Genomic DNA, 20,468 nt, shown 5'->3' on the forward strand with positions numbered 1-20,468 from the left:
GTAATGATATGGTAGTTCTCCTTTTATGCCAAACCACTTACCCTTGAAAATGAGGCAGTATCCAGTATTTAAATCTTTACAAAGCCTCGCTTTTTAGAAACAGATCTACCCTCTTCCCTTCCTTCCATCATCCTTACGCTGAATTCAGAACTGAAATCTGGCAGATGACCCTCTAGGGAAGTGAAAAACATGTTGTCTAGCTGACGTTGGTTTTTAAATTTAGATCAAATAACATTGTCTTTGAAGTCTCAAGAGTCCTACTTAAGGTAGCTGTATCAGATAGGTTTGCCTTTGAGAGCATTTCTTGCAGGCCGGCACCCCTAATAGGAAAAGTTAGGCCTAGTCAAAAATAAATGAAAAAGAAAGTTTTATTGGAGTTATTTACTCTAAGATAGCTGTTTCAGAAGGAACCTTGACAAGTCATCTCCTTGCCTCTAGACAGGAACACACAAGGCATGTGGGTATCTGTAGTATTTTAAAAGACCTTTGGGGACCAGGCTTCTTCCATAACTCATTCCAGAGTTTAAACACCCTCACTTCAGGAATTCTTCCCTATATTTAACTTACAGGCCCCTCCTGCGGTTAACACCCATTTCCACGTTTTTCTGCCTCCAGTCAGGATGGAGAACAGCTGGCCAACATCCTTTGTGCACTAACCCTCTACTGGCGACTGAAAGGCACTTGGGTACCCCCACGCCGCCTCTCCCCTCTTGCAGCAACTAAGTCTCTGAACCAAATTGAGATCTCTATACTCGTTTTTACTTGGGTCTTCTTTATTTCTATTTACTCCTTTTGATTATAAAGTAGTATGTGCCCAATGAATAAAATTTGAAAGTTTAAAAAATATACAGAAGAGAAACAATAGCCCCATAATTCAGGCACAAAAAAATCACTGCTGTGTTAGTCAGTTTTCTTTGTATTTCTTTTCTAATTCAGATCTTACCATCTATACCAACACCTTTCAATAGAAATAGAGTATGAGCCAAATATATGCATTTAAATATTCTGGCAGTCAATTTTTAAAAAGGTAAAAAGCAACATGTAAGCTAATTTTTATAATATATTTTATTTAGTTCAAATAAAATCCAAGTTATATATCCAAAATATCTTGTAGACATGTAATCAACATTTTAAAGATTATTAATAAAATATTTTGCATTCTCTTTTTTCATACTAAGCCTTCTGAATCCAATTTACACTTATAGCACATCTCAAGTCAGACTAACCACATTTCAAGTTCAGCGGCCAGTTCTTAGTAGTCATATTGGACAGCACAGCCTTTTTGTATAACGTCATGTCTTAACTATTTTATCAATGCCCTTAAAAACTTTTTAGCATCATGTTTAATGGCTATGTAGTATTTCATCATTTAGACTTACTATAACAATATATTGAGGCAGTTCTGTTTTTCTCAACACATTGCCAAAAAACATCACCTAAGTGTTTCCTTTTGCACACAACTAATTAAATTCATTTATACATAAAACAAGTATATCCACTGAATATCTGTGTGCTGTGTACTAAGTTGTATTGGAAAGTGGAGGAGTGAGTTTCTAGAAATAAAGACTAGATCCCTCTCATGTACTGTTTACAAGGCTTGGCTTCACAGTTGGACTGCACACAAATACTGTATTTTATTCTGCCTTAAATGCCCTTCCCTTCATTTCTTGCTCTGCCCTACCCCCAACACACACACACTCTGCCTGGCTCCCGCTTATCCTTCGAGGTGCCAATCAAATATCACCTCCTCTGATAAGTCTTCCCACTGATTACTGACTCCCTTCTTCATTGTAATACACGAAGTGTGTATTGTTTTCAGAGCACCATGGTGTTCTGATTATTGGTTCACTCTCTGTCTTCTTTATTAGAGTGGGAACTCCTTAATGATAGGAACCTTATTTTATACATCTCTTTATTTCCAGAACCTCAAAAACCATCAGGCAATGAAATGTGAATTTCAATAATGTCTGAAATCTGTGCTGAAATGCAAGTGATCACATTAAGGATCGGTTGGATGGTAAAATAACAAGTACTACCTTCAGAGTTCTAAGAGATCACTTTAGATTGGCATGGTTAAAGAATGGATGAATAAAGGAGTTAAGGAATGAAAACATTAATGAAAGAGTTAAAGAAATGAAGGAATTAAGAATGAAAGAGTTAAATAAATGAGTTAAAGAATGAATGGGGACCAGGCACAGTGGCTTGGCACTTTGGGAGGCAAAGGCAGGTAGATCACCTGAGGTTAGGAGTGAGACCAGCCTGACTAATATAGTGCAAACCTGTCTCTACTAAATACAGAAAATAGCTGGGGTGGCACATGCCTGTAATCCTGGCTACTTGGGAGGCTGAGGCAGAAGAATCACTTGAACCTGGGAAGTCGAGGTTGCAGTGAGCCGAGATTGTGCCATTACACTGAAGCATGGGCAACAAGAGCTAAACTCTGTCTCAAGGGAAAAAAAAATGAATTAATGAATGAGGCTGGATATGGTAGCTCACACCTGTAATCCCAGCACTTTGGGAGGCCGAGGTGGGTGGATCACTTGAAGGTCAAGAGTTCAAGAAAAGCCTGACCAACATGGTGAAACCCCATCTCTACTAAAAATACAACAATTAGCCAGGCATGTTAGTGCGTGCCTGTAATCCCGGCTACTTGGGAGGCTGAGACACAAGAATCACTTGAACCTGAGAGGTAGAGGTTGCAGTGAGCCAAGATTTGCACCAGTGCACTCAAGCCGGAGCAAAAAGAGTGAGACTTCATCTTAAAAAAAAAAAAAAAGAATGAATGAATGAGTTAGGACTTGAATTGGGTTTTAGAAGATGGGCATACTTAAATGAATTGGAGAGGGATTAGTACAAAAGTCACTGAGATATGTGTACTAAAAAGCAGTTTTTCAGTAGGCATTCTTTAGCACTGGGGTCCCCAGTCCTCCACCATGGACCAGTAGCTGTCTATGGCCTATTAGGAACTGGGCCTCAGAGTAGGAGGTGAGCAGAGGTCAAGCTAGCGTTACCCCTGAGCTCTGCCTCCTGTCAGATCAGCAGCAGCATTAGATTCTCATAGGAGCACAAACCCTATTGTGAACTGCACGTGTAAGGGATCCAGGTAGTGTGCTCCTTATGAGAAGCTAATGCCTGATGATCTGAGATGGAATGGTTTCATCCAGCCACCTGCCCCGGTCCATGGAAAAACTGCTTTCCATGAAACCGGTCCCTTGTGCCAAAAAGGTTGGGGACCACTACTTTGGCATATGTTGATAAGTATCAATAAATAAGCATCCTTCTGGATCTAGTGCACTGTAGTAAGTTTCAAGAAGGTTTAGTGATATGATCTTTGCCCATCAAAAGCTGACAAGTGTTGGCAGCATTAGAAATGAGCACTGGCTGCTTCAGGATGACCTTGGATGCCGGGTGTGTTTTTTGTTTGTTTGTTTTGAGACAGTATCTCACTCTGTTGCTCAGGCTGGAGTGCAGAGGTGCCATCATAGTTCACTGCAACCTTGAACTCCTGGGCTCAAGTGATCTCCCCACCTCTGCCTGCCAAAATGCTGGGACTACAGGCATGAGCCACCCCGCCCAGCTGTGGCCTTTGGATTTAAGCTCAATTTAGATATAATTCTCTGTGTTTTGTTTTGTTTTGTTTTAGCCTCTGGATCCATCTGAGGAGAGTCCATCTGTGTTTTAATTTTGAAGAGTTTAAATATCATTTTATATGACGTTTATTCTACAATTCTTCTCTTAATGGATAGCATTATATAATAGGTAATATCATTATAGCTAATATCAAGTGACTATTACTGCAAACCAGGCACTCTTCCAAAGTACTTTGAGCATAGTTAACTCATTTAATCCTCACACAGCCCTGTGAATTAGGACCCACTAACATCTCCCACCTTACAAATGAGGAAACTGAGGAACCGAGGGGTTAAATCACTTAAATGTAACACAACCATCAAGTGGGAGAGCTAAGATTTGAGCCCGGGCAGAACAGTTTTAGAAGCTCTGCTTTAACCATTACATGGACAGCCTGTCTTATAACTGTGTTAAGAATAAGATATTTTACACAAGGGATCATTTAGCATCTGATGATGCCAGAAAAGGAATCTTATTATTACAGCCTCTCCTGGTTTTCTTCATTCCTCTCTGAATGCTCCTTCTTATCTCATTCAGAGGCTCCTCTTCCTCTACCTCATCACGAAAAGCTGGAGCTCCTGAAGGCCGTCTTGGGCCATTTTTCTCTCACTTTATTCTTAGTGGAGATAAGTTCTGACATCAGAAATTTCCTCCTGTACATTTTCACAGCACATTCTATGTGCCCATGTGTTTTTCTCTCTTCCATCCCAGTCGCCATAAGCTCTTTTTTTTTGTGAATGGAACAGCTTTCCATTCTTTTACACTAGCCAGGAAGCCAGGAAAAAACCTTGGTTCCTCCTTTTCTTGCTCACTCTTATATCCAACTGTGGCAACTCCTGCCAGTTTCCCCTGCTATTTGTATTTGTCTGTGTCTGTACATTTCCATTCTGATCTGCACCTCCATTACCTCTCACCTGTACTACTGTGCAGCCTGCAGCGTCCCACCATCCCTCTGGGCCCCTCCAGGCCGCTCTCCAGCTGCGGCAAGAGTGCACTTTCCAAAATATCAATCCCTCTCTCTCTACCTCTGACACATACACACACACACAGACACACACACAGACACACACACACACACACACAGAGAATCACTCTGTATTCCCTGATCCTGTGGAGCTCAGTCTGCATGATCTAGACTTTGTTTTCCTCCTTAGTGTTATTGTCTACCATAGAACTCTTCACTCATTGACCTTTTGGGTCCTTAAACATTGTTATCTTTCTTGACAAAAGGTCTTGGCAAATGCTGTTCCTGCGGCCTGTAAGATGCTCTCCCCACCCACCCATTCTTTACTGGTAAAGAACTCTGCTAGCCCTTCTAATCTTGGCCTTTTCTGTCGGGGTCGGATCTCTGCTACAAGCACTTTGAGCCCATGTCCTCTCCTGCATAGCGTGGGTCAGAGGTGGTTGTTTGACATTGATGTCTGTGATCTGTGATACTTGTCTGTCCTCTCTCATTAGATAATAAATTCCATGAAAACATGAACTATGGCTTTTTTCCAATTATTATTATAGCCCCAGAGTCTAGCACAGCACCTAGTGTATAATAAATACTCGGTATGTATTTGAATAAGGGGTAAATCAATTAAATTGTTAATGTGTTCAGTTAATATACATAGTTTTGTACTCTGTCTCCTTTAGGAGTATAGGGGACTACAAAAGATAAGGTTACCAAGACATCATCTCTAGAGTCCCAGTCTTACTAAACAGTAATTAAATGGCAGCTAACTATAACTCAAGCACTTCTCCCCAAGACCTCCAGCATCTCTGAAAATGGTGACAGAGCTATCCATTTTTCCAACTAAACCCTCATAGTTTGGCTCATGTGAGAGTTTATTGGAAATCTGATGGTAGGTCAGCCTTAGCAGTATCTTTCAAAGACTTCATCTCACAGATTCTGTCATTGGCCTTGGGAGTCTAAGGCATCCTTTAGCTCCCTTCCAAGTCTAGTTTCTAAATTCTGAAAGCATTCTTTGACCAGGGTTTTAATTTCCCATTCGGGTTCCTTCTGGGGCTGGGTTCTGTGAGATCGCTGTTCCTCTGGTTTCCCTGGCAAAGGTAGGGTTTTTTTTACTCCCTGGTTTCCAGCATAAACAGTTTATTATTCCCAAGCCTCAAGTGCTGTCCAGACACTCAGAGTGGTCCCCAGGTATCATTCCTGGCATCTCTTTCCTGTTCTGTACATGTTCTCATGTAGGATGTTACTGAAGCCCTATATAAATGACATCAAGATGGGCTATGTCTGTTTCTACAGACCATTTTACAGTCCTCATAATGTTGGTCGCCTGACTGTGATTTTAGTACATTAATTTGTATGATGGTTTCTTAAAGTGAAAGCTGATGAATGAAGTGGTTGACTTGACCCCTCCCAGGACCTCTCTTTGTCTCCCTGGAGAACCACTCTGTATTCCCTGATCCCACGGAGCTCAGCCTGGAGCCTAGCTGGCCTCCAGATGGGGTGTGGGCAATAGGCAGCCTCTCATCCTCTGTCCACTGGACCACGTTGGGCGAGGGAGGCCTGATGGCCAAGCCCTCACATCACCCAACCTGGGGAACTGGATTTCTTCAGCTTGCTTATTTTGTCCTTTGCCTGTGGAACTTTCTCTTTCACCAATTCGTCTTTCCATCACTACTCAGTTTAAATAAAATCCAAAGGCTGCCTTGTTCAGTTATACCTTTTTATACTCTGTTTTTATTTAGTCAGACTTTGGCAGGAAAACCTTCCAAACGGAGCCCATGGGAAAAGTGACCATTGGCACAGATTTCAGCCTATGCTTTTGCTCCAATATTGTTTCTATTTTTATTTTGTTTCATGTTTTTGTTAACATCCAGGGCAAAGATTAAGCACTTACACTTATCTGGTAATGGTGAGAGGCCTTTGGATTGCTTGCCTGTGGCCTGGAGACTGCATGCTTAAGACTATTAACCCCCAGCTACCTCCCTGGAGATAAGATCTAGCTGTTAAATTTGGCTTTCCCTAAAGGAGACTCTGAGCTCCTACTTGATCTGAAAGAGGGAAAGAAGAAGGATAAATCCCAACCTTTGCTGAATTTTGAAAAAGGATAGTAGCTTAATTTATGGAGGTTGTTTTTTTGAAAAAACTAACTTTATGTCATAATTTCTTAGCTGCCAAAAGACGTAATTCTACCTCAGCTTTGCCTTGGCAACCTGCTTTTGGCACTCTGTGCAGGCCTGTCGTTGCTCTGCATTATTTAAGCAGTAATCTTTAAGAAGGTGAGAAACTATTATTGCTTTTTAACACAGTTGACATGATATTGGCGCAGAGTAGTACCTAGAGCTTCAAACATTTCTAGTGGCCATAAACCAACTTAAACACCTTCATGTAGAGGTCTCACTGCCGTGAGGTCATAGATTGCTACAAAGGGGGGAGAAAGAAGAAGATCAAATGTTGTTTAAAAGTCTTTTTTTTTCTTTTTAAGTATTCTTATTCCACTGAGTTGTAGCTGTAGATTTTGGCCAGGAGCCAGACAAACAAGATTTAGTATTTTGACCAGCTGTGATCTAGTAATGTCCCTCAGAGGAAACATTTTGCAGGGAGGGAAAGACACATATTTGAGACTGTGAATTGTACTCTGTCCTCATACTTCACAGTGTGGGACCTGGTTGTAGACAGATGAAACAAGTACAAGTGAATCTAAAAGAGAATTAGGAAAAAAACTGTTTCAGATTCTTAAAACCTCACCCCAGCTGCAAGAACTCCCTTGATGTGGTAAATCTTTACATGCTTTCTTTATTTCATCTTCCTTTAAGTTTCCACATTTACCTCAGTTCATGGCAGAATTTATTTCTGCTAATCACTGATGCTTAGAATGCCTAACAGTGTAATAGGTCTTAGAAAGTCAGAAGAGCAACACAAACTTAATGTGGGCACGAAGAGAAGGGAAATACACCAATCCACTTAAGCTAAAAATTATTCTCATTCCCGCCCTGTCCTCAGATAGAAGTAGAGATCAAATGTAGATGTTTTGGTGACAACAAAACACTTAAGATCCTAGGGACTAGGAGAGAGAAGGAAATTAAGAATCAGGTAGACTGGCTTGGTTAGATCACATCTTTCTACCTAGTGGCTTCATGACCTTGGTCAAGTTACCTGACCTCTGTGCTTCAGTGCTTCAGTTTCTTCATCTGTAAAATGACTGTGATGTTTGGAATACTTCATAGAGATGTCATAAGGATTAAATGAGACCATGTATAAAGCTGTTAACAGAGTGCTTAATCCATGGCAGTTTATAAATTTTAGTTGCTGTTTTATTATTATTAATAATTTATTGGGGACTTACTCATTGTACTAAGAATTTTACTTGTGTATCTCATTTAATCCTTACTGCAATAACTGTTGGATAGATATAACCATTTTGCAGAAGAGGAAACATAGGTTGGGAGCATCATCAGTGTCTCGTGTTTCCTAATGATGGAGCTCCATGTGGAGCTCGGGAATATTACAGATGGGAATTGTGGAAATGGGAATCACATTTTGGACTGGTGCTTTCTTGTTTTCTCTCTCCCAATCTCTTTTCTGTAAAAGGAGTCTATAATTTCAGGCAGGAAAACCAAGAGGAAGAGGAGAGGGAAATGATGGGGCGAGGATGGTAGAATAAAGGAAACTGGGCTCTAGCATTTCCTGGGTTGGCTTCATGGCAAGGTATTTGCATGGCAAGATATTTATATAATGGTTATAAAAGTGCTGAATTTGTCAGAGAAATAGAGAATTTCTCCCTCTTAAAAAAAATTCTTACCAGGCTCAGTGGCTTACACCTATAATCCCAACTCTTTGGGAGACCAAGGTGGGCGGATCACCTGAGGTTGGGAGTTCGAGACCAGCCTGACCAACATGGAGAGACCTCATCTCTACTAAAAATACAAAATTAGCTGGGCATGGTGGTGCATGCCTGTGATCCCAACTACTTGAGAGGCTGAGGCAGGAGAATCGCTTGAACCCAGGAGGTGGAGGTTGCAGTGAGCCAAGATCATGCCATTGCACTCCAGCCTGGGCAACAAGAGCAAAACTCTGTCTCAAAAAAAAAAAAAAAAAAAATCTGTCTCCCTAAAGCTAAATTCATGCAGAAAAAGGATGCATCAGGGGTTTGGGGAGAATTGGAATGAACCTCAGAGGATTCTGGGAAGTTCTTGTAGTCCCTAAGCAGTAGGTAGATCACGTAAACAGGAATTTTGAGCATTTCGACTTTATTCAAAGCTTTCCCCACCTCATGTCCCCAAGAAAAAAAGAAAACACACTAGGATTGTGTTTCACATTGAACAGATTAAATCTGTTGATTGATTGGGGTCTTTTTTGCCAAATCTCTTTTATGCTTTTTTGTTTGTTTTTTGAGACAGAGTCTCACTGTGTCACCCAGGCTGGAGTGCAGTGCCACGATCTTGGCTCACTGCAACCTTCACCTCCTGGGTTCAAGAGGTTCTCCTGCCTCAGCCTCCCATGCAGCTGGGATTACAGGTGCCCACCACCACGCCTGGCTAATTTTTGTATTTTTAATAGAGATGGGGCTTCACCATGTTGGCCAGGCTAGTCTTGAGCTTCTGACCTCAGGTGATCTGCCCCCCTCGGCCTCTCAAAGTGCTGGGATTACAGGCATGAGCCACCACACCTGCCTTTTTTTTTTTTTTTTGAGGTGTGTGTGGGGGTTCTCACCTTCGTCCAAGCTGGAATGCAGTAGCATGATCATAGCTCACTGCAACCTCAACCTCCTGGGCTCAAGTGATCCTCCCGTCTCAGCCTCCCAAAGTGCTGGGACTACAGGCATAAGCCACTGCACCTGGCACCTTACTTCTCTATTTGCTTCTTGCAGCTAGCTCCCTGCTGTACAGAAGTGGAGGTGTAGGAAGGTGGGTGGAAGGAGTCCTGTTTGTTCCTGCTTGAAACAGTATGCTGTATAGGAGAAACAGTAAAGGGAAGGAGATCTAGATTCCAGTCCTTCTTCTACCTATTACCCTGTGTTCCTGTGCAAGACATGAATGTGTCTCAGTTGCCCCTTCTGTAAAATGAGGATACTGCTTCTGGAATTTAAAGCCCACTAAAGTTAATCATAATGACAGCAACAACAATTACAACTACCACTGACACCAGTGTCTATGCCAGGCATCCTGCCCGTGATTTTAGGCACATTATTTTATTTAATCCTTACTGTAGTCCAGTGATCTATTTTATAAAGGGGAGACCTGCCCACAGTCATGTAACTCAGGGGTCTCCAACCTCCAGGCCGCAGACTTGTACCTGTCTGTGGTCTGTTAAGAACCAGGCCGCACAGCAGGAGGTGATCAGGGGCAAGCAAGCATTACCCGCTGAGCTCTGCCTCCCATCAGATCAGCCATGGTATTAGATTCTCATAGGAGCATGAATCCTATTGTGAACTGCACATGTGAGGAACCTAACTCCTGATGATCTGAGGTGGAAGTTTCATATCCCCACCCCCAAGTCCGTAGAAAAATTGTCTTCCACAAAACAGGTCCCTGGTGCCAAGAAGATTGAGGACCACTGATACAACTAATAAACAAATGTGACCTTAAGTTGTAAGTCCATATAGATGGGATCCTAGTGGCAGAGCTAGGAGTAGAATCCAGGTCTTTGAACAGTCCTTCTTGTCACCACTTCTGTCTCTAGCTAGAGCTGAAGAGATAAGAAAAGGTATTGACTGTATGTAATAAATGAGGACTCACAGAATGAGAAACAAATTCATCATCTTAATTTAGAGAGCTCAGAGAAAACTTGATCCAAAGAAGCCAAACTGGAACTAGACTGTCCTATTCCACATCTCAACTCCAAGCCACTTGGCTTGTCCCTCATTGCACCATTGTTTGTGACCCCAGGAAATCCTTTTTTACTTATGGCAAAAGGTTTATTAAGTAATTTGACAGTCTCTGGTGTGGTTCAGTTATTCAACAAGCTATACTGTGTTTCACCAAACCATAGCCTAGTAAAATTGCAATTATGATATCTTTGGGTTGTTATTTTTTAATAAATTCCTTTTAATGACAGCATTAAACCCCAGATGTCATGTTTCTGGTTTGGACCTAAGCCCAGCTGGAAGAGACAGCCACTCATGGGAAATGGCTGGTGAGGAAAATGTGGGCAGTGAACTGGTAGACTTGGTCCAGTTGCTTGAACCTCAGGCTCTGCACCACAATTCGAGTGCCTCTGAACACATGGGGCCCCTTGGTGGGAGCAGAGAATAAAGAAAAGCTATCATGTTTCCTAATATGTGCACTCCACCCAAAACACACACATTTTTGCTTTTGGTTGTCTAAGGCTAGAGACTCCCTGTAAGGTTTCCATCACATTATAAAAAACGTCCTTATTGCATTTGATGAGTAAATTATCAACAGTCTTTAAAAATTGGTCATATAATTAGTATTATCTATGTGTTTCAACCTCTTCATCTAGATGAAATAGTCATGAAGCCAGACTGTAATCAGACAAAAAGCATCTTGAAACCTCCTGAATATTCTTTTTTGATCTATTATTTGCCTTTTTAATTGCTACCTTTCTCTTTTTAGGCAAGAGTAGTGCTAAAAATACTCTTCTTTCTTTATCTTGTACTAAAATATGCAATGAGGGATCTTCCTCAGAACCTTCTATTAAATATAAAATCATAATTGTTTTATTAAAAATCTATGCATTATGTTTTTATACAGAGATGCTGACAGCAGTTTGTTTTTTAATAGTAATGGTTCGGAAACATCCTAAACCTACGAAAGTAACGGAATAATTAAGTAAATTATGACAGTCCACTCAGTGAAGCAGCCATTTAGAATTATGCTTACCAGGAGGTTTTAGTAACATATAACAGCAGGATATAGAATTATGTGTATACCAGAAACACAGCTTTAGTGCTTCTTTCTTTTTTTTTTTTTTTTTTTTTTGCAGCCCAGACTCACACAATGCTCCTTCCTCAGCCCACACTGGGACACTACAGGTGCACACCACCATGCCCAGCTAATTTTTTAATTTTTTTGTAGAGACAGGCTCTCCCTATGTGGCCCAGGCTGGGCTCAAGCAGTCCTCCTGCTTCGGCCTCCAAAAGTGTCAGGATCACAGGTGTGAGCCACTACACCTGGCCATAGGGTTTCTTTAAAAATTAAACACACATATATAAAATCAAAGTCTGAAAGGCAAATACCTGAAATTAATAGCAGTTATTTCATGTATAATAAACTGGTGAGTTTTAGTTAATATATTTTTAGTTTTCCTGTGAGTATAAACTTATAAAAATTAAAAATACGTGTGTATTTAATGTAATCATTTAATACTTCAACTGTTTGTAGCTCGGCTATCTTAAAAATCTGGAATGTAGCTCGGATCCTGGAAGTAATTAAAAAAAATCAATTCTAAACAACCAAAATTAATGTTTCCAAACTCATATAATAAATAAAGCATATTATGTCCAGGGCAGCTCCTGGCCCGCCACTCAAATCCTGTTTACTCGTACTTTGCACACAATTTTTAGGACATGTGCTTTACAAGAACACAGCAAACTAGCAGCAGAACAGTAAGAAAAGGGTAGAGCAGTCACTGCAGGCAGGGGCAGTGACACACCTGCCCCCACCGCCAGGGGGCGCGGACCTGAAGAACTTGTGCCAGACTCACCTACAGAACAGACTGAACATCCTGTAGTCCCCTTACTGTGTCATCGCTCAGTAATACATGTTCTTATCAGTGGCCCAGAGGCATCGAGAAAATGCCTTTTCTTGTTCAACTTTTTTAAGATTGCAAGAAAAGCTGTAATTAAAATGTGTGAAAGGTTTAATCTCATATAACTAAAAATGGAGGAAAAAATGTGGTGATAAAAAGGCAAACCTTAGATGTGTAGACTTCTTTATTATCTATCCAAAAATAACTAATTTCCTTGCCATTCTTAAGAGAGAACATTTTGGCTGGGACCTGTGGCTCACACCTGTAATCTCAATACTTTGGGAGGCCAAGGCAAGAGGATCACTTGAGCCCAGGAGTTTGAGACCACTGTGGGCAAGATGATGAGACCCTGTCTCTCAAAAATAGAAAAAATAAAAATTAGCTGGGCATGGTGGCACACACCTGTAGTCCCAGATACTTGGGAGTGAGGTGGGAGAATCCCTTGAGGCCAGGAGTTGAGGCTGAAGTGGGCTGTGATCACACCAGTGCACTCTAGCCTGGGTGACAGAGTAAGACTTTGTCATCAAGAAAAATAATAAAATTAAAAAATAGAAAGAGAACCTTTTACTGGTACTTGGATTTTCCAGTTTGAATCTGACCATTACCTGAGTTTTCATACAAATCCAAGGAACTGGAGAAGAATGCCACAAAATCAGGATGTCAGAGAGTACCGGAGTTCCTGCCTCTCGAAGCCGTGGGATCCATCCGTGAAAGCAGGAATAACGTACCGTCTTAGAGTTTGTGGGCAAATGAGAAGGCGTTTGGCTTGATGTGTTCTATGTCTTTGGCACTTAGCAAATGTTAGTTGAATTTGAATGTCGTGTTCGCATGTGGGACACAATAAATAGCATGAGCTCTGAAGTCAGACGGAATCTAGTTCAGATGTGGTTCTTCAGCCTTGAACGAGCCACGTGACCCACCGCCTGCCTGTCTTCCTCATGGGACACTCAGGGGCTCTGTGTGGGCAGCACGTCTTCCACTGGGCCCCGAACATTATCGACGCTCAGGAAAATGGTCATTCCCTTCCCATTGTAGTTGGCGAGGTGGGGCGAAGTGGTGGCAGGGTTGTCACACCTCATTACTTTTCTGTTGTACAAAGTTGAGAACTTTTAGAGGGTCTTAAAATCAGTGAGGGCTACAAACACCCCTGTTCCTCTTGTGCAGCGCTGCTGGGTGTGCCCAAGGCCTGTTTCTTATGTCCTGCCTTTTATCAGCCCCCGGGAGCCCTGCAGAGCAGCAGAGCGGGATGCCTGGAGGTGGGGGAGGGGGTAGGAGGATGGCAGCACAGGGCACAGCATGAGGGGTTAAGCCCCTGGCTGTAGTCACTCACCAACAACGTCACCTTCAGTGTTCCAGGCTGCTTCACCTGGTGCTTCCTGCCATCGTGGGCTGGGCTGGCAAATGAAAGCTTGGCTTGTCTGCGCAGAATACCCAGTCTGTAGACTGTCAGAGGGTGCTGCTGATGTTCTCTTTTGGTGTGAGTGCCCAGTCAACCGGCAGGATCATTTAGAGAGTGACACTGTCAGCAAGTGGTAGAGTAGAAACAACAAGGTTTGCAGAAATGTGGAGCTTACCCAATTATTGTGAGTTTTGACAACATATTAACTATAAACTTAGATCGAGGCCAGCAGATTTTGTTCTGTTTTTTCTTGAGAACTAAAAAGGATAATTTACTGATCTACTTGCCTAGCTCTATATGCACCCCAGTGACTACCCCTAATTATGAGATCTCTCCTGGCATCAGTACTCATAGCCAGGTAGAGGAGTCTGACGGGCCCATGGATTAGAAGCCGTGTGGTTGCCCCTTCCCAAGAAGATCCCTTGCTTGGGTGTCTGAGATGGCAGGTATAATCCTGCGTCAGAGACAGTCTGAGAGGAGGGGGAGCAGGGAGTGGGGGCCAGGGCTTGTGGCTGTAGACACAAGTGGAAGAAACCCCGGCTCTCTTTTCTTTTCTTTTCTAGGGCACTTCTTGCTATTGTAATTTGAAAATGTATTATTTGTCATTAATAAGGGATGTCTTTTTCCTGCAAGACTGGTAACTCCTTGGAGGCAGGGCCTACTGGTCTTGCATCTGTCTCCCTGCCCCAAGGCCTGGCACATAGGGGTACTAGTTGTTGGGTGTGTGTGGTTTCAGGTTCTGCCTCTGCCCCTGGCTGGTGGTTGCCCTTCTGCAAGCCACTGAACTCTGTGCGTGTTTCCTCGTCTGAAGCACACAAGTCAGATGATCTGTGCGTGCCTCCCGCTGCCTCTGGACCCAGTCTGTTCATAGTGCTCTATCGAAGCTGACTGATTTCATCCACATACGAGCATGTCTAGAGCTAGCATAGTGTGTAACATAGCCATCATTTCCAGGATGTAGATACTCTATTTCCATTAACTGATTGTTATTTATTATTTCAGACTTAACTGTAGTAATGCATACCTGCCTTCTCTGAAAGACTAAGTGAAATGATGTATAGGAAATTACTTCAGAAATTATAAAGTTTGTATAACTGAACAATGATTATTATTGCTGGCCCAAAGATACCCTCCTGAGAAGAAACACTGCAGACCAAGTATTGTAAAGCATATGTGTGGCTAGCCCCAGAAGAGAATGTACTTCTCAAGTTAATTTTTCATTTAAAAAAAAGGGAACCCCTCAGAAAAATTTTTCTTTTTAATTTTTAAAATGTACCTTTGATGCTCTCTCTCCAGGTTCTCTAATGCAAGGTAGTTACTAGCATTCGGGTGTCAGTAAGGCTGCTGCTGATGAAATCATGAGGCACAGGGCTCAGACCAGCCTGGTTGCTGCCTCACTGACTTATCATGGGCAAGTCATGTAGCTTCTCTGCCAGATGAGGATGACTGCTTTTCAAAGCTAAAATAAGAATTGAATTGAATACTAAAAACGAGAATAAGATTATGGAAAGCCCTTCAGAAACACGGAGTTGATTACATCCCTCACACGCTCTTCTTGCCAGATCCAGCCTGTCCAGTTACTTCACTCTTCCCCATAGGACACAGTTCTGTTCTCCGCCCCACCCTGGGCCCTCTTCTCTAAATATATTGCAGTGTGTCTGTTTCCTGCTGGAGGGAAGCTCCCAAAGTTGGACCCGCATACCTCATGTTGTTTTTTGCATTCAGACACTGCAGTAACTATTGTCTAAGATTGATTCTTACCTATTTTTATTAGCTCAGACCTAAGTATGCTGTTTCCTGTCTCTGGATCCAGAAGGCTTACACTGAGTTCTGAAGGAGGAAGTAACTTCTTGTTTTTGTTTCTCTTCTAGCGACAGACATCACACCTCCAGTGCAATCCCTGTTCCTAAGAGACAAAGCTCCACATTTGGGGGTGTGGATGTAGGCTTCTCTGGGGGGATCCCTTCACCAGACAAAGGACATCGAAAACGGGCCAGCTCTGAGAATGAGAGACTCCAGTACAAAACCCCTCCTCCCAGTTACAACTCAGCATTAGCCCAGCCTGTGACCACCGTCCCCTCCGTGGGAGAGACTGAGAGAAAGATAACGTCTCTGTCCTCCTCCTTGGATACCTCCTTGGACTTCTCCAAAGAAAACAAGAAAAAAGGAGTGGATCTAGTTGACAGCTTAATCGGAGGCCATGCGAATGTGCACCCTCGCCAAGAACAAGGAGAAGCCCTCTCTGGGCATCCAGCCACAGTCAATGGCACTCTCCTACCCAGCGAGCAGGCCGGGCCCGCCAGCATCCAGCTTCCAGGTGAGTTCCACCCGGTCTCAGAAGCTGAGCTCTGCTGTACTGTGGAGCAAGCGGAAGAAATCATTGGGCTGGAAGCCACAGGTTTCACCTCAGGCGATCAGCTGGAAGCATTTAACTGCATCCCAGTGGACAGTGCCGTGGCTGTAGAGTGTGACGAACAAGTTCTGGGAGAATTTGAAGAGTTCTCTCGGAGGATCTATGCACTGAACGAAAATGTATCCAGCTTCCGCCGGCCACGCAGGAGTTCCGATAAGTGAAGTGAGCAGGTAGACAGCAGGACCAGGGCAGAGGCTCTGCCTCAAATGAAGTTAAAGCTGCACTTAACCCTTTGTAATAATTATGACACAAAATGAATATTAATGGAGGATATTCCTCAGAAAAACAGACTATGGAAATGAAGGAGGGACTCAGGATCATTGTGTATCAGTGGGCCAAAGTTAGATTTTGCTTTTGAGATTTCCTTTTCGGGCCTGATGATTATTTTAAGGCAAAAGTCACCCTCTAGTTGAAAGAGCTTACAGCTCGAGTTACCTTTTAGCTATTTGTCTGCTTTTCATTTGCCCTTCTATGTTATCTTCAGAGGGAAGATGATAATATATAAATAATATAATGAACTCGCCCTTAGTTTCTCATAAGTATTTGCCCTCACCGTAGTTTATAAAACTTTGGGAAAATGGAATATTCAGAAATAGGTTTCCACCATTTACTGAAAGGTCTGTGGCCATCCGTGAGGTAGATGAAGAAGCTGCATAGTGGTCTCCTTACACCCAGGCCCATCTGTCCCTCCCCCTGCTCCCGGGTACCACCGTCCACCCATAGACCCCACTGTTACCCCATTTTCTCAGCGGATGGGCCATGCGTCCTGGAAACAGGACATCGGATTCGCTGGTTCTGTAACCCAGTAGCCATGATGCTCCATCTCTTCTAACCAGCCATGGCCTTCCGCCTCCTCTGCCATACCCTTAGTTACCCTCAGATTAGATGCAAAACTTGCTTCGGATGGATCCCAAGGGACCCTCAAGAACCTCGAGGTTACTGCAGTCAGATGCCATCTCACCCACTGTAGGGGCCAAAGTTTTTATGTGGGCAGACGCTGTTGTCGAGAACTAGGCATGCTTTCTGGCAGTGCACTCACCAGACAAAAATCCTTTATGTAAATCCCATGTTAATATATTAAATTTCAGTCCGAAGGTCGGCATTTACATGGCAAAACGTATGTAAAGAGTCAGGCTGTCTGGTAGGCAAACTGCGAGGCAGTTGAGATAGTTGGATTAAGAAGCTAGACGAGACGTAGATTACTGTCGGTATATGTGCAATTTCATAAATATTAAATTATGTTTTGAAGTCCAGTGGTAATTCCTGCATTCAGATTTCATTTGCTCTTGCTTTATACGTTATTTACCCAAGGACATTGCCTCAGGGTTGCAAACTCTTTAAAGGAAAATCTATCCATTTATCTGTGTATTATATAGAAAAATAAAAATTGAATTTACTTCACCCAACTTGATTTTTTTTTTCCCAGCTTTGAAATTCCTCTTGAACCTACATCTCCATATGTCATATCATGACAGGACTAGCCTGAACAAAAGCCATGTCTGTATCTAAGCGGAGGCTGTTGACTTCATTTCAGTTTACATATTGTATACAGCAACGCAAACGCTTCACAGGTGTCCACTCCAGCAGCCACGTTTGTCCTGCATAGCAGCTTCGTCACAGGCCGCATAGTCACTTTCACATTGTGCCCAAGCGTTCCTGGGCTCAAGTTTAATGTATAGCTACATTGTTGTTTTCCATGTAGAGAGCTCACAGGATTGCTACATAGCAGATAAAACCAGCTCTCGGGCAGTGGAGAGCTTTACCTGGATCTGAAGAAGCCCATCGTATTCCACATGAGAGGTGGAATAAGTTGGAAGCTCCTTCACCTGGAGCAGGAGCGTCTCTGCAGTGGACTGTCTGCTGCTCATTTTAGAGTCAGTGAGGGTGGAGGTAAACAGCATCATGGATATGCCCGTGCTGCGGGGCCCTCCAGGAAAGGAACATTTACCAAAAAAAAAAAAGGTTTTGAAGGGCAGTGTTTGGATTGCAGAGTGAAAGGTGAATCCCGTGGGACTTATGATTTCCCCAGATATGGGGTGGACTTTAAATGTCATGCCAAACCCACAGTAGGTACATCCAGTTGCAGGGCATCCTGCCTGGCTCTGGCACCACCAAGGAGTAGGACTCCTCATGATGACAGTGTCCTTCTCAGATCCACACAACCATGAGAGCCTGGAGCACTGGGCCCTACCCATCAGTTCCCCCACCACTGTGTAGACCCCCGATTGATTCTGGGCTTCATGGCTTTTCACTGCACCACAGGGAGCCCTGCTCTTGAATGTCATCAGGCTGCTCAGAGCTGATTGCCAGGTGCCTACACATTCCCCTCGACCCACGCAGCCCGGTGGTGACGCCTCCAAACACCGCTTGGGTTTGGGTTCGTTTAGTTTGCGTTTGGGGTTTCCGTTTGAACTTGTTTGACGTCTGCAGTTTCTGCCATGACCTGGGTAGAACCTGTGGGATTACCCATCTCCTGGAATAACTGTTTGATGTTTTCCAAAGCTGTAGAGTTAGTTTAGCCTCTCTTTAAAGTGGCTGGGGCCAAAATATGAGATGAGTTATTATCTCCTACTAATCTTTTAAATTAGTTTTGTAAATCAGTAAGAAAATTAAGTTTGCTTGGAAGATATGAGTTGAATTGGAAACTCATTACTATCGATTTCTGAACAGCTAAGAACCCTTCCAGTTTTCCTACAGCTGAGATGCTTTTAAACAGCCGACAAATGTTATCGAATGAATATTTGATTGTGTTTTTTTTTCCTTCACTTCCCCTTAACCACTTTAGAAATTCCAGAGATTTTTTTTCCCCTCAGAATATTAGTTTTGGAAGATTGTACCCAGCTATATATTTTTTAGCAGTTCTAATGGTGCCCATTTGTCCTGACCTAACCAGTTATTTAAATAATTTTTTAAACCACCACAAATAATAAATGGCATGTGAAACTGATCTGTTGGTAATTGGAAGAAAACTCAGCATCTGTATTTATACAATAAAATTGATTAGTATTTATTTTGAGAGTTAAAAGTGTATATTATTTCCCTCTACATTTGAGTCCTCTCTTCATTGTTTTGAATTTCATATTGAAGCTGGGTTAACCATGAAAGCCTTGTTCTTAAAGAGTCAGCCAGCATTTATTGAGCACACTTGCTCTCACGCACTCACACACACACTCTCCACGTGTGTAAGGGACTGGGCTGTAAACAAGGTTAATACAGAGATGAATAACCCCTGGCCTCTGCCACATTCTCTCGTGGGGCGCACAGGCATATTAGCTATTAATGATAATTCAGTGTGCTAAATTCTGTGATGGAGAGATGTATGTATTCTGTGGAATGCAGACAAAGCTATTCATTGTCACTCAAGGATCAGGAAAGATTCATGGAGGTAATGCAAATTAAAGATATGTAAAATTTCACATTGTGAGTAGAGAGAACAGCATGGGCATAGGCCCAGGGGCAAGGCCTTGGGTATGAGTTTGGAAAACAGCAGGGAGTTTGCTGTGCTTGAGGCCTGAATGGGTATGAAGAAGGGCAAACGGGGAAATGGAGTTATAGACTAATTGGAAGGACTTAAGGTGCCAAATAAAGAGATTTGGAGGAATCCAGTAGGCAGCTGGTGGCTGCCCTTTCCAGACTTGAAGCAAAAGAGTAACTTGGTTAGATCTGAATTATGACTTGCAGCTAGATTCAGGCTGGACTCCAGCGACACTTGCCTGAGTCTATTTAATCATCTTTCCTTTGTGTTTGGAAAAAAAAGAAATCTGTTTCTGAAAAAGAGATGCATCCCTCTGTCCCTGGTATTTTCAGAGAATGATATGGTTTGGATGTTTGTCTCCAAATCTGGGGTTGAAATGTGATTCCCCATGTTGGAGGTGGGGCCTGGTGGGATGTGATTGGATCATGGGGCAGACCCCTCATGAATGGATTAGCACCATCCCTTCGGTGATAAGTGAGTTCTCCATTCCCCCAGGATCTGGTTTTTTAAGAGTCTGGGATCTCCCCCTGTCTCTTGCTCCCACTCTTGCCATGTGACTTGCGCACACCCATCGCCTTCTGCCATGAGTGTAAACTTTCCGAAGCCTGCCCGGAACCTGAGCAAATGTTGGCGCCATGCTTATACAGCCTGCAGAATCGCGAGCCGCTGAAACATCTTTCCGTTACAAATCCCCGAGCCTCTGGTATTCCTTTATAGCAACACAAAAATTGGCTAATATGTACATATTAAATCAATCTGGGTTTTTACTGTGTGGTACAGAGTGCTTCTTTAAAAGCGAGATTCTGAATGCCCCATGGCACCTGTTCACCCCTCTGCAACTCTGCCGCTTTGAAGCTGTGACCCTGGAAGTCACTGAGGTTTTGAGAAC

At 42.8% G+C, this 20,468-nt stretch overlaps 1 protein-coding gene across 3 annotated transcripts in view; it reads left to right on the plus strand.

The window, feature by feature from the left end:
* The window catches only part of UVRAG (UV radiation resistance associated), a 311,056-nt gene extending 293,546 nt beyond the window's left edge, over positions 1 to 17,510 (plus strand). Inside the window, exons 15-16 of one of the 3 annotated variants that reach the window (XM_064365305.1) lie at positions 10,640 to 10,717; positions 15,563 to 17,510. In XM_064365305.1, coding sequence (XP_064221375.1) covers positions 10,640 to 10,717; positions 15,563 to 16,265 — 781 coding nt within the window. In that variant the 3' untranslated portion in view covers positions 16,266 to 17,510. The remainder of the gene's footprint in view (positions 1 to 10,639; positions 10,718 to 15,562) is intronic. The other 2 variants (XM_012469641.3, XM_064365303.1) reach the window with 2 other exon arrangements.
* Positions 17,511 to 20,468: the final 2,958 nt, after the last annotated feature.

The sequence above is a fragment of the Aotus nancymaae genome, unplaced genomic scaffold, assembly GCF_030222135.1.
Source record: "Aotus nancymaae isolate 86718 unplaced genomic scaffold, 86718_ANA_hifiasm-v0.15.2.pri h1tg000059l, whole genome shotgun sequence".
Lineage (NCBI taxonomy): Eukaryota > Metazoa > Chordata > Mammalia > Primates > Aotidae > Aotus > Aotus nancymaae.